This window comes from Mauremys mutica, chromosome 5, assembly GCF_020497125.1.
Source record: "Mauremys mutica isolate MM-2020 ecotype Southern chromosome 5, ASM2049712v1, whole genome shotgun sequence".
Classification (NCBI taxonomy): Eukaryota; Metazoa; Chordata; order Testudines; family Geoemydidae; genus Mauremys; species Mauremys mutica.
The window spans coordinates 92,011,576-92,026,534 of NC_059076.1; the positions used below are offsets into that span (position 1 = coordinate 92,011,576).

A 14,959-nucleotide genomic window follows, 5' to 3' on the forward strand; every position below is an offset into this window, starting at 1 on the left:
GCACAGTTTGTTGTTACACTGGGTCGCATTTTATCATCTCACAAGGTCTAAACAGAAATGATGGTTTGTGATTGGATGACAAAATGTACAGTGAAACTAAAAATATTCATTTGGAATAGGCACATGCTAATAGTTAAAAGATCAATTATCTAATTTAGAGTCTAGTGCTCTTTAGTTTAGCAGAATAATCTTTGACTGTTTTAATAAAGAATTTGAATTATTTTCATGTAAGGCTCAGTTCTTCAGGTGCTGAGCACTCTGGTCCAATTCAGCAAAGCACTTAAGCATATGCTTAACCTTAACCATGTATTGGCCCCCTTGATGCTTAAAAATTCTTTGCTGGATTGGGGCTAGAGTGCTCAGTACCTCACAGGATTGAGCCCATAGAGTTTATTATCTTGTTCCCAGACCAGGTTTAAAAAGTGATGCCAATGTTCATCATGGAGCTGTAGGTCTGGTCAGTTACTGCACTGTAATCTTCTCCCACAAGAACAACCAATATGTTTCCTGGTAATCTTTCATTCCCAAGACATTTCCTTTCTATTACTTATGATGATTAAAGCAAATGCACGCAATTTTCCTCCTCAATCTCTAATTATATTGTAATGATATTTTCCCCTTAGGATTTGTTGCACCAATTTAGTCAAATATAAGTCTTTGTTTACTAACTTTCCTTCAACTGATATTTAAATAACTATTATTGGCAAATTGCTATCCCATTTTTGCATTTATAATTTCTCCCTTTTTTTATTACCTGATACTAAACGTCTAATATGATTTCTAGCCCCATCTGCATTACAAGCACAGCCTTACTGAGTGACCTGATCACAGTACAGTTGTTTCTTGACACATTTAGAGCATAGTTCCAAATATTTAGGCGTGTGCTTAATTTTGTATATGCGAGCAGCCTCATTGACTTCAGTGGGGTTACATGTGTGCTTAAAGTCTTTGCAAAAATGGGGCCCAAGACTTCCACAGGGTTTAGAGGCGTGGTTATGGTCATGTCTAGACTATAAAACAATGTTTCCTCTCTCTAGATTCCTTTCCTTACCCTACTTACTAGAATATCCTATCATTAAATTTTGGAAATTCTGCTAGTTTTGTAATTGATATTTAAAAAAAAAATTGTATAAACCTGTGCCAGAAGAATAGTTTGCTGTAACTTGATAAAATACTTCAGAACTTGACATTGCTACTCCTACTGCTTTGAAAGTCACATGTCTAATGGTTTAGTTTTAAGAATATGTCTTTTGAGCTGAAAGCAGTTGTAATACTAGCTGTCATTTTCCAAATGATTTAAAACATACTATTGATGGTTTCTGCTTGTAAAAGTAACACTGATGTGTGGATTTGTAAAGATTGGGTTTAAATACTGGTGTGATTGTGAAATTGTCTGTAGTGGTTCTTAGATTCTCAGACAGAAATCAGTTTCTCTGGTGATTACCTTGTAATATAAAGGAAATAGTTTGTACCATATACACTCTACAGACAGGCCTCTCCTCAGCTGGTGTAAATCAGCACAGCTCCAATGCAGGTAACAGAGCTATGCCATTTACATATGCAGGGGATCTGGCCCACGCTGTTTCAAAATATGACATATTTAAAATACAGGCATACATATCAGTAATCCTAGACTTAATATTCTGGTGTAACTAACATAGCAATGCAGTTGGATTGCAGCATCTAAAGAATACTGACAATATACAGTCTTTGACGGTGTAACGAGATCTCAGATGTTTTGTCAAGCATGTTCCTATTTTACCTTGGGTTTTACCTCTTTCCAGTTAATGGTCACCAGTGTTTCATGTAGTCTTCTCTCTGCAGGTGGCTTCATCAGCTCCTCAGTTCCTGAAGATAAGGGCGCTGGAACAAGGTGGCATTTTTGTGAGTTTTTGTGATTAAATCTGTTTGTGAAGTTGTGTGTGTGGGTTTGTGTATTTTAAAAAATAGCTGTAACCTTCCCAATGTGACACAATGAGTCATTGACAGGACTGGGAACAGAACCCAGGAGTCCTGATGCCAGGACATTCCCTCCTTTACTCTGAGCTTTTATACCAATAATACATTTAGAATTTGGGCAACCCATACCAAAAGTCACTGGGTGCTTTAGCAAAATATTTTCAAAACTCTGTTTAACTTAAATAAATGTTTAAATATATTTTTTAAAGTTCACATTCCATACACATTCCAGGCAAAGAGGTAATTAAGTGTGACATAGTCTTCACTCTTAATTTCTACCCATACTACTCTGAAAACTACAGTGATAGAGGATGGGTGGTAAGACACAGTATCTGCTGTGAATGGCAGAAGAAAAAACTTCTGTTAATCTACAATTGTCCTGAGAACTTTTCATATCAGAGTACAGCAATGAGGCAATAGTAGCAGAAATGAATGGTCATGTTTTGAACACTCCATGGCTCCTCCTTGCATACTTTTGAGACACCAGCACTGACAACAACCTTTGTGTAGTGCTTGAGCTACAGGGAGGGCAGAGACCACATTGGCTAGTCCCTGGGTACAAGTTTCTCCTCTACATAAAATCTAGAGCCATGTGAAAATTACTTTATGTTGGTGTTTAGCAGTTTGTCCTATCCCACCCCACCAAAACAAACAGGATATTTAAAAATTATTTTAATGGTCACTTGTAAATCAGTCCATAGATCACTCACATCTATATGTTTTTTTCTGATATATGCCTATAACATATAGGCCCAGATTCAGCAGCACTTAAGCCTATAACATATAGGCCCAGATTCAGCAGCACTTAAGCATATGCTTCACTTCAAGTAAATGAGAATTCCCATTTAAGAAGTCAATGGGCTTAAAGCACTTTTTAAAAGTAAAGTGTATGCATTAGTGCTTTCCTGAATTACAGTCTGTATTTCCCACACTGAAATGTCGCTGTGACTCTCCTTCCTCTGAAAGCAAGGAGGGGGGTCACTTATCCCCAGGGATTACCAAGGACAAGAAAACAACTTTTAAAAATTGAAATATTGCACTGCACTGGAGCAGACATTCCATGAGAGAGTACATCATTTGGCTTATACTTTTCTTGCACTGTATTAAATTGCAATGGTTTCCACTTAGAAAAAAAGTCATATAATTTGTCCCTATAATAAATCATGTTAACTTTTTTTAAAAGTTCTTTATCTTTGTAGGGTTTGGCAGAAACAATGGACAAGTTTTGTAGCCTTCAGTTCAGCTTGGTAAGAAGATTGGAAGGGAGGGTGGTAAAATGTTTTTGCTTTTATTTTTTTTTTTTTGAGTTTTTAACCAACTGGACGTATTATTTAAACAGAGGCAGCAGCCATTTTGCGCTGAATTTAGGAAATTTGTGTATAGACAAATGTTAGAAGTCTGAACTTAAATTGCTGTAGTTTGGGCTGAGACCATATTCAGTTCCAAAATAAAAATAAAAAAATAGCCATTTCCAGTAATTGTGAGCCTGTCACAGTAAAGCTTGTGTGGTAATTGCCATTCACCCAGTAGGACTTGTTCTTAGTTTGAATGTTCCTGTTTCTTTTTATAAGAAAAATGAGCCTGAAAACTAGAAGAAGAAGAAACTCTCAAGGAAATCAGCTTGAATTGCTTATGTGCTCTGTAGGCTTCACCCCTGGGTTCTCTCCCTCTTTGTGATCATGCAGATGTGAAAAAGAAAGCCGTAACTGGGTTGGGAAAGAAGAAATTGGTTACAATAGTCCTCATCCCCTCCATTACCTGCATCAATGGTCACTGAAATAGACAAAGCTATGGCTTGTGGTTACAGCTCTTGTTCTCCAACATATTCCTGAATATAGTTTGCAATTTGTACACCATTATATCCCACTTAATAAAAGACATGGGGAAAAGAAAGAAAAAAGCCCTCTCTACACAAGCCATACTCAAGAAGGATGTAAACTTGATCTTGGCCAAACTGGATTTCAGTATATTTTGGCAAACACATCTGGATGAGACCAAACCACTTCAAAAAGAATACACTCTATCCTAGGTCTCTACCTGGGATAAAGCATGATTGTTAAATGGTTAAAACATAATTTTAGCCACATCCACACCATCTGGTGAAACTAGTCTGACCTGCTTAGATTATAATGGAGTTTAAACCACATTTAAGCCTGGTAGTCACAACCCAGTTGTTATGGCTGTTTAGATGGGGCCTATCATACTAGCTCAACAAGTGAATGTTATTCCAAAAAGCAACTGTCTCAGCTATTCAGTGGTTTTCAAAAACAAGCTGAACATTGCATCTCTTGAGTTCACAAAGATTGCATTGCAGCTAAAATGCTATCAAAGTCTCCCAGCAACATCTGTGTGCAATTTTCTGTAGTTTGATCATCACTGACAGGGTGTCACATTTTGGGGTGCAACCCAGACCAGTGAAAGGTTGTTTCACTGCTTGTTCAGTAATCTTGAATGCCTTAAAACGCTCTGCTGCTGTTGCTTCCTGTCTGGACACTCCCAACCAGCAGACAAGCATGCACTGAGTGTCTGTGTGTTAAGCAGCCCTAGTTCAGCAGCTCTGACTCTAGCAGCCTGCTTGTTACACAACAGCCACACACTGGAGTCCACCAGCCTTGGTTACTACTAGCCTAGTGACCCCAACACACTCCCAGTCCCAGATTTCCCCATAACTGTCTGCCCTGAAATGTCCAGTCCTCTCCTGGAACATTTAGAGAAGTAGTAAGGTCCATTGCTCTTTTAAAGAGACAAAAACAGCAATGTGTTGCTTTAACTGGAGTTAATAATCACTTCAATTCAAACACAAACACTGGATTAGTTTAGATTAAAAGTAAAACAAGTTTATTAACAGAAAGAGAGTGGATTTTAAGTGAATTCAAGTATAAGGGATAAAGTCATAATTGGTTACAAGCAAATAAAAGTGGAAAGTGTTTTCCAGTTACTAAGACTTAACTTCAGCAGCTTTGTTCAAGGTAGTTTCCCCATCAGTCTTCCAGTCCCAGAGACTTCAACCCCCTTGGATGAAGGACCCATTTTTCTAGGCTTGCCAGAGCTCTGGCCCCTTGTATCTGTCTAGTGATGGATGTCAAGATGGCTCCTTCTCTTTCCTAATATCTTCACGAACTCACTGTTTTGTCCCCAGACTTAGGATTACCTCATGCTGTCCTTTCCTTCCTGTGGATTTCCCATCCCCATGCTGATTTTTATGTAAATGGGGCTTCCATTGTTTTTCGTCACTTTGCTTAATTTCGCTGGGGATAGATAAATAGCTGCCTTTCCTCCTGTCTGGGGGAAAACCTGTTTCTCCCTGTGTTTGGTCACAGACTTTAAAGCATAGTATCATTGAGTATTCATAATTCCTCATGTAGCGTTAATACATACATTTCACAATGATATTAATCACCAGTGTGTCATTTGCTTTCATAAAAACCCTTACTTGATACCCTTTTATAATACAGTCACATTGTCTACAATCAGTTGAGTCAATTACTTATCTTTTGAGGTTCAGATTCCCTGTCTATAGACCAGAGGCTATCTCCGCCACTCACTAGATTGATGGCTTTGTTTACCGTCTATGTAAATATGCCTTGATTGTCTCTGCCTGACAACCAGGCGGGTCAGACAGACAAATACTCATTCCTTTGTCTAGGGCAGACTGGCTGAAGCATTGCTTGCCAAACACATTTTAAGATTATAATTATAGCACATATCAATAACTCTTTGTACATACCCTATACCCACATGCAAAAATATTAACGATCAGTGAGTTATTAGTTTTCAAATGAATTATATCATGTCACCTGTTGGGTATATATCATGACAACAGTTTGTTAGGTGTAGTAAGTATGTCAGGCCTGATCAGGTTCTTTCTTCAGTACACTGCTCATCATTAGCAGACAAGCTTGTTTGGTAATAATGAGCCATGTACTGAAGAAATACAACATGGTTTTACAAAAGGTAGATCATGCCAGACCAACCTGATCTTCTTTGAGAAGGTAACAGATTTTTTAGACAAAGGAAATACAGTGGATCTAATTTACCCCAATTTCAGTAAGGCATTTGATACGGTTCCACATGGGGAATTATTAGTTAAATTGGAAAAGATGGGGATCAATATGAAAATTGAAAGGTGGATAAGGAACTGGTTAAAGGGGAAACTGCAACGGGTCGTACTGAAAGGTTAATTGTCAGGCTGGAGGGAGGTTACTAGTGGAGTTCCTCAGGGATTGGTTTTGGGACCAATCTTATTTAATCTTTTTATTACTGACCTTGGCACAAAAAGTGGGAATGTGCTAATAAAGTTTGCAGATGACACAAAGCTGGGAGGTATTGCCAATACAGAGAAGGACCGGGATATCATACAGGAAGATCTGGATGACCTTGTAAACTGGAGTAATAGTAATAGGATGAAGTTTAATAGTGAAAAGTGCAAGGTCATGCATTTAGGGATTAATAACAAGAACTATTGTTATAAACTGGGGAGGCATCAGTTGGAAGTAACAGAGGAGGAGAAAGACCTTGGAGTATTGGTTGATCACAGGATGACTATGAGCCGCCAATGTGATATGGCTGTGAAAAAAGCTAATGTGGTCTTGGGATGCATCAGGCGAGGTATTTCCAGTAGAAATAAGGAGGTGTTAGTACCGTTATACAAGGCACTGGTGAGACCTCATCTGGAACACTGTGTGCGGTTCTGGTCTCCCATGTTTAAGAAGGATGAATTCAAACTGGAACAGGTACAGAGAAGGGCTACTAGGATGATCCGAGGAATGGAAAACCTGTCATATGAAAGGAGACTCAATGAGCTAGACTTGTTTAGCCTAACCAAAAGAAGGCTGAGGGAAGATATGATTGCTCTCTACAAATATATCAGAGGAATAAATACCAGGGAGAGAGAGGAATTATTTAAGCTCAGTACCAATGTGGACACAAGAACAAATGGATATAAACTGGCTATCAGGAAGTTTAGACTTGAAATTAGATGAAGGTTTCTAACCATCAGAGGAGGGAAGTTCTGGAACAGCCTTCCAAGGGGAGTAGTGGGGGCAAAAGACATATCTGGCTTCAAGACTAAGCTTGATAAGTTTATGGAAGGGATGGTATAATGGGGTAGCCTAATTTTGGCAATTAATTCGTCTTTGACTACTAGCAATAAATATGCCCAATGGCTTGTGATAGGATATTAGATGGGGTGGGATCTGAGTTACTACAGAAAATTCTTTCTTGAGTGTCTGGCTGGTGAGTCTTGCCCACATGCTCAGGGTTTAGCTGATCGCCATATTTGGGGTCAGGAAGGAATTTTCCTCCAGGGCAGATTGGCAGAAGCCCTGGGGGTTTTTTGCCTTCCTCTGCAGTGTGGGGCAGAAGAGTCTCTGCACCTTGAAGTCTTTAAACCATGATTTGAGGACTTCAATGGCTCAGACACAGGTTTGATACAGGAGTGGGTGGTTGAGATTCTGTGGCCTGCATTGTGCAGGAGGTCAGACTAGATGATCATAATGGTCCCGTCTGACCTTAAATTCTATGATTCTATGTTGTTAAGCAAATGAGTATTTGGGGTACTTGTTTGCTAATTAATAATGAAGCAAAGACAATGTTTTAAAGAGCTCAACTTTCCATGAATCTAGTAAATATGGGACTCTTTCTCAATGTTTTGTGTATGCTGCCATTAAATCATACATAGAATATATGGCCAGATTTTCAAAGATGTTGAGCACATACAACTCCTAATTACTTTTACTAGGAACACCTCTGAAAATCCAACCAGTAGGTTATGATTATAGACATACTGATAGGCTATTCAGAAGCATTCATTTTGTGGGAAAATAGAGATTCTGTTCCATTATAAAAGAATATCAGATTTCTCAATTTCATGAACATATATCTATTTATATATATATGTGATAGGTTTAGAGAGAGATGGTAGAGATAAAAATGTTAACAAGTGCTTTTAATAGTAATGAAATAAATGGCTAATAAATTAGAAATAAGGAATGTTTGCTTGTGAGGGCAGTGGTGTTATGAGATTAACATTAGATGAAAATGAAAAGTACAGAAAGTGACATTTTGCATTAAGAATATAAAAAATTTTAGTGTCAAGATAGAAGTTATGTGACTGACTTACCATGCTGACCAGTATTGCTTCATTGTTTGCTTGTGCTCCCCTTCTCTGCTGTTGAATTCATCTGTTGTCTCTCATCTTATACTGCAGTGTGGACTGTGGAGTTGTGTGTGTAAACTATAGAGTACATCAGAGTGTTGGGTGTAACTACCTATTATGTACATTGCTGGCATGAACAAAGAGGTGCCTAGTTTATAGCCCTGTTTCAAAGAGTACGTTACCAAGAACTAGGAACCTCTTCATTTGCGCCAGCACTGTCCACGCAGGGCAGTTACAATGCAACACTTTAATGCATTTTGCAATTTACCCCACACCTAGGGTTACCAGATAGCAACTGTGAAAAAACAGGACAGCGGGTGAGGGGTAATAGGCGCCTATATAAGAAAAAGTTCCCCAAAATGGGACTGTCCCTTTAAAAACAGGATATCTTGTCACCCTACCCACACCTCCCATATTCCACACTTGTAGACAAGCCCTTAGTTAAAACTGAATAGAGAGCTGTAATTGCACAGTCACAGCTGGCCCATGCCAGCTGACTTGGCTCAGGCTAAGGGGTTGTTTGATTATAGTGTAGACATTTGGGCTTGGGACATTTTTAAGAGCATGCCAAACAGGGTGTTATTTTAGAGTGCACTTCCCTGCCCCAACTGGTGTGACCTCAGATGCATGATGCTGGGACGGAGCAATGCACTCTTCAGAATGGCACCTGATATCAGACAAAACCACGTCCAGTTTTATTTGAGTAATAAATGGGGGACAAATCCTAGAAAAGAAAGACTCCTGATTTAATGCCAGATGAGTGGCCTGCCCATTGGGAACAGCTGTCCTCTTCTCAGCTGCATCTGATTAGTTAACAATCTGACCCTGATAGGGACAGGCCACCCTGCTAGGAGAGCTTTAAAAAACAGTGTTACACACATGCTAAGTATGACATTTGTTTTGGAGGGATGATATTCTTTCCTTTGTTAAGGTTGCAGTCAGTGTCCATTATAAACCCTATATAAATTTGGCTTAGCAAATCTGGTTTGGCCTGAAAACTAACAAATTTCCTTTAAAAACTAAAGCGAATGCATTTATTTCGCTGCTATCATTTTAAATCCAAGCAAGTGCTCTAACCGAATCAGCATCACTCTCTGTGCAGAACACAGTATGATAATTCCATTTAATCCTAGTTTAAACTATCACCAAATTCATAAATGTGAACTCAGATTTCATTATCCTTAAGATAAAAAATAAACCCAACCTTTTTTAAATGAGGAAAAGATATTATTTTGGATAATAGTGTTTTTGGTCTTTTCCATCTGTGAGCTACAGAAATAAAACATAATGGATGGGCAACTCTTACATGTTGTCTTTATCAGCTTTCTGAACTGATTTTGAAAGAATTCTTAATGTGATACATAATGTAAATAGAGAACACACTGTAATAAATGAAGATGCATTCATAATCCTATTTGTAATTAATAATTTATAGTGAAGCTATAGGAAAAGAGAACAGTATGAAGTTTTAGTACTGCCTAGAAACCAACACAGTTATTCTCTGTTTTTGTTTTTTCTCTCCCACAGATCAGTGAAGGAGCGGAGTGCATTTTCATTCCCAAAAAACTTTTTCTAGACAAAGCACCTGTCAAGTCGAGAAAGATGGCTCTGGAACTGGTGAAAAGCTACCCCTCAGAGAGCATAATTATGGAGAACTATGCTAGGCACCAAGCTTGGAATACCTACAAGGCCAAGCTTATTGCTCAACAGCTTGAGAGACAAGCTATGCCAACTTCAGCTCGCTTTTCTTTTTAAAAGATGTCTATGGTAGCTGCCTTATGCCCAGATACTTCTTCTTTTAGTTAATGAGATGATGATACTCAAGCATGTGCTAATGGGAAAATATGTATTGTCCATGGCTATATACACATAGGATAATGCACATGTTACATGCCTTTTAAATAAAGTTTGTTCCATTGTATAGAACTGCAAATGTTTCTGTTAATAGGCCTGATCCTAAGAGCCAACAAAGACTCCAATGGGAGTTGTTGCCCTCAAAGATCAGAGCCTAAAAATCACCTGTATTTGTCCTACACTTCTCTTTTAAATAGTATGTCGAAGTTCCTACCTCCTCCACTACCACTCCAGGTCTGTCATCGTTCTCATTGGTCTGGCCACAGTCAGTATCTGAGTATCATTGCTGTGGCCACAGTGGAAACAAAACAGCCGGCACACTGTAATGGAGATTTTAGTCTTCTTCTACACTGTAAAAAACTCATGTTAGACTAATGCCATTATAAAAACATTGATAAGACTCTTGTGAACAAAGTCAGGGGAGCAGACAATCAAATACCATGCGGTGCAAGTTTACCATGATGGGGAATGGATGGCACAATAGAAGAGGTAGAGCTGAGGTTGATATTAATGTTAGTAGAATGAAACAGAGAGTCCTGCATTTAGATGTATACGCTTTATATTTCTTCTTTCCATTGTTGTCATAGGAAAGAATGATTCAGACTACAGGTTTGGGAGTTAAAGTCCTGAGTTTGAGCTTGCTATTAATTCGCTGCATGGTCTTAAGCAAATCATTTCACTTCCTTGTCTCAGTTTCCCTATTTGTAAAGTGGGGATAACAATCTATTTCACAGAAATGTTGTGAGGATAAATTACTGAACATTTCTATAATGCTTTGAACATATCAAATGTTATATACAGTATGCTGAGCTGCCAGTAAATCTCCTCAATCTGCAGCTTTCTGTATATTCAGCCTTGTGGGGATTAATTTTTATCTCTGCAAGGCCTTTGCAGGCTTGTCTTCTGCTCTTTCTATAGCATTTCTTGTGCAAAGGAAAGCCCCAGTATATGGCGACTGCAAAACGGAATGTCTGGTAGAGTTAATAATCTCTGTGCCTAGCCCTGTGACAGTGTGCAGAAGGGCAAGAGAAGGATGTAAGGAGTTGTCCTCCCCTTGTGTGACAGGACAGCAAAGAACCACAATTGCACCTGGCTCAATGGTCAAATGTAGAAATAGAAACTCCATGGGGTGGCTTCCTGTCCATCTCAGTCAATAGAGCTAGACAACCACTGTACCCTGCTGGAGGGTGTAGCAACAGTCATGATCGTGCACCTTCCCTCAGTGCTCCTGACAGCATGATGCTTGCTCAAAAGTGAACTCAGAAAAGGAGGGAAGAGACAGAAGCAGAGGAAATCAAGGGAGGTGGGGTATGGCAAGGGAGGTATGGCAAGGAAGGTATGGCAAGGAAGGTGCCATACCTTCAGAAACAGCAGGTCTCCAGGAACAGCAACTGTCCTGATTTTAAAAGGAAAAAAAGGGGAAAACATCTTAGTAAGAAGGGACAAATTTAGCACTGGTGTTAGGTACCCACTTTAAATTAGGGATGAATTTGTTCCCCACACTTTATTGAAGTTATCCTCCTATCAGAGAGTGGAGAACTTAAATAAGAATTTCCATGGGGACATCCTCAGAAATATATTGCAAAATCAAAACATTTAGTTCCACAAAAAGCACTTAAGGTGACAACTAAGTATCTATCACGTTGAAAAAACAAACCTTAAAAGTGATGAAATTAATGGTTAATAATGCAGCCCTCCCTTGAACACATTGATACCTACTTTTATTCCTATATGAAGTCATTTAAAACATGTTTAATCCCAATAAGTGTGTATATAGTTTATTCCACATTCTCAGAAAACGTTCACATTGTCAATGAGACTTAGCCTGAAATGTAAAAGCATGAGAAGTTTTTTCTTTATCTTAAAGTTACAAAAACGGATCAAAATCAGAACCTTTGTTACTAGTTAACACCAGAGAAGCTCTGCTAAATCACTGCCCACCCTCTGTCACCTGATCCCTTGTGGAGGTCTGTGCTAGAAATTTTGAAAATCTATTTGTGAAAAGGTGATTGTAAGAGGGTGTACCTGGCCTTTGCAGCTCCCTACGGGAGGCCCCACAGCCCTACTACTCCCTACCCCAGGAAGCAGCAAAATGGGAGGAAAAGAGCAGCAAAAGTGGGTCCTCCAGGCCTGCATAAAGAGGCCTCCCTGGAGCAACCATCTTAGAAACTAGAGTGACTGTCTCTCAAGGGGCTAACAGGGCTAATGACAGCCAATTAGAGCCCAGATAAAAGGGGTGGACGGCCCTTCATGGTTCAGTTGCTGGGTGGGAACAGAGAGATGAGGGAGGGTGCATGTCTCTGGCCAAAGATGATTGAGGGCTAGCTAATGGTTGTTTTCTGGCTGCATTTTGCTTAGCTGGGTTTGTAGGGTGAAAGAGGACCTGAGAACCTTAACCCTGAGATAAGGGTGAAGCTAAAGGTAGGAAGATGCTCAGAGAAATAGCAGCAGTAAACTGAATCAAGTATGTGGCTGATGTTTTAGGATCCCTAGGTTGGAACCTGGTGTGGTGGTTGGGCCTGGGTTCCCCTACTGGCCACAGGTAAAGTGGCATAAATGAGGGGACAACGCTTAGTTGGGAGCTGCCTGAACAAAGTGCTGTGTTTAAGGGGCCCAGAGTCAGGGCTGAAGACCCCAGAGAGGGCAAATAGATTGTCTGTTGATTAAACTCAATACTCTGGAAGAGGTTCATTTGGACTTTATGATTTGGCTGGAGAGTCAAACCACTGAAGACCCTGCCAAGATTGACTGGTAGCCTCTAGGGGGACCAGGGGTGAGAAAAGGACTGTAGTACCACACCCTGCTGCTTGGAGGTGATCAAGAGGAGAGTGCCCTATTACAGTGATGGAGCAGCATAATGCAACCTACAAGTTTGTTTTTTCACAATTATTTTAATGACCATTTAAGATATGTTTCACTATTACATTCACAGAAGGAGAATACAGCATACATCTACTGAAAGATATGAAATGTTGAATTCCTCCCCCCCCTCCAACTTAGGAAAAGATACTACTCAACTATAAAATTTCCACTCATCTATCCCTTCGCTGCTCCCCAGTCATGTCTCTAAAACCAACGATTAGAAAGTTTTGCAACTGAACATTGATTACATGAGTGACATTTTGCTGACCTTCTTTCTCCCCCGCAAGCAACAGGCAGGTTTTAGCTGCCTGCTTCCACTGGCCCTTTATAGAATTATTGGATTTCCTCAGAAAAGAAACCGAGAAGCTCTGGATCTGAGACTATTATTACTCCAAGGTTTCTCAGAGAACAGCCTTGCCTATGCTGTCCATTGACTCAGTGTTATGGACCATACAAAACTGCTTCCATGAGGCATTCCCTTGTGAGCAAATTATCTCCATTTGGAAACTCACTGCTGGTAATTTTGGTTGCAACTTCTTCTGAAAAGAGGATTAGAGCAAAATCACTAGCATCTATTAAAAAAAACCCAAATGCTCTTTATCTAGTCTTGTTTTTCTTTTAATTTTTATCTTCCAACCAGTGAAATAATTGACTATATTTATTAATATCATATATAGAGATGTTTGTTTGTATTCTAATATGAGCAACTGTTTTCCTGGGTTAGAAAAATGAGGGAAAGAACAGTTACTGAATGGAAATATGGGCAAATATCAAGGTAGTGAGTTAATAACTGAATATACATACTAAAGCCTTCCGCCCAATGTGAGGCTACAATAGAAAAAGCAAACAGGATGCCTAGCAACAAATGCTAGAAGAATTGGTTATGGAGCAGTTCGGCAATCAGGGAGTGCACACCACAAGGTCCTGTGACCAGGGCCGGCTCTAGACCCCAGCGCGCCAAGCGCACGCTTGGGGCGGCATGCCGCCGGGAGGGCGGCAGGCGGCTGCGGTGGACCTCCCGCAGGCATGCCTGCGGAGGGTCCGCTGGTCCCGCAGCTCAGGTGGACCTCCCGCAGGCATGCCTGCGGATGCTCCACCGTAGCCATGGGACCAGCGGACCCTCCACAGGCACATCTGGAGGAGGTCCACCGGAGCCGCGGGACCGGTGACCACCAGAGCGCCCCCCGCGGCATGCCGCCCTGCTTGGGGTGGCGAAATTCCTAGAGCCGGCCCTGCCTGTGACCCAGCCTCACAACTTCATATGAATAGGAAACCTAAGCACAGGGCAGAATTGCAAAACTGTTCATCATCTGCTACAGAAAATCCAGGGCATGCATGCATATTAACACAGACTGGTATTCTCAAGGGGGACTTAGGCTGAGCATCTAACTTCTAGAGACCCTGCTATCAAGGGGAATTCTCAACCCCGAGTGAGGTGCCAAAGCTCCCCACACAAGGCACTGGGAGCATTAGGTGCATAAAAATGGGATTCACAGGAGCCAGCACACAGAGCAGAGAACTGCTTAACCTAACCAGCTGGAAATGCTGAGGGAAGGGGGTGGCCTAGCCCTACACTTCAAAAAGGCCAGGTTTACACTACATAGGTTTATTGACATAGGTACCACAGTCGAAGTTGTGAAAAAAAACACACACCATTGCTGACATAGCTGTGCCAGCAAACCCCCAACATGGATGCAGCTATTCCACCATATGAGTGCTTCTGTTCACATAGCTAATGTCTTTGGGGTGGTAGTATAGTTATGTTAACAGAAAAACTCCTTTTGGCATATGCTACCTGACGTAGCTATACCAGCAAAGCATTTGCAATGTAAACAAGCTCTAACTCTGTGCTGAAGAGTGGGGGTGGGGAAATAAGCCTGGGGAAATAGTTTTACTTTACTTTACCATCTGGGCCATTACACAAAGTAAAACTATTTCCCCAGGCGTATTACCACCCCCCGACACACACACACACACACACACACACAGTTCCTTACATCTCCTTGTCAATTGCTGGAAATGGGCTGTTTTCATTACCACTACAAACAGTTCTTTTTCTCTCCTGCTGATAATAGCTCACCTTAACTGATCACTCTCCTTATAGTGTGCATGGTAACACCCATTGTT

The 14,959-nt window shown here is 40.4% G+C and overlaps 1 protein-coding gene across 4 annotated transcripts in view; it reads left to right on the forward strand.

Moving 5' to 3' along the window:
- Positions 1-9,951, forward strand: part of LOC123371531 (cyclic nucleotide-binding domain-containing protein 2-like) — a 93,537-nt gene extending 83,586 nt beyond the window's left edge. For 2 of the 4 annotated variants that reach the window (XM_045019248.1, XM_045019246.1), the window contains exons 14-16: positions 1,825-1,884; positions 3,159-3,206; positions 9,644-9,951. In XM_045019248.1, coding sequence (XP_044875183.1) covers positions 1,825-1,884; positions 3,159-3,206; positions 9,644-9,871 — 336 coding nt within the window. In that variant the 3' untranslated portion in view covers positions 9,872-9,951. The remainder of the gene's footprint in view (positions 1-1,824; positions 1,885-3,158; positions 3,207-9,643) is intronic. The other 2 variants (XM_045019249.1, XM_045019247.1) reach the window with 2 other exon arrangements.
- Positions 9,952-14,959: the final 5,008 nt, after the last annotated feature.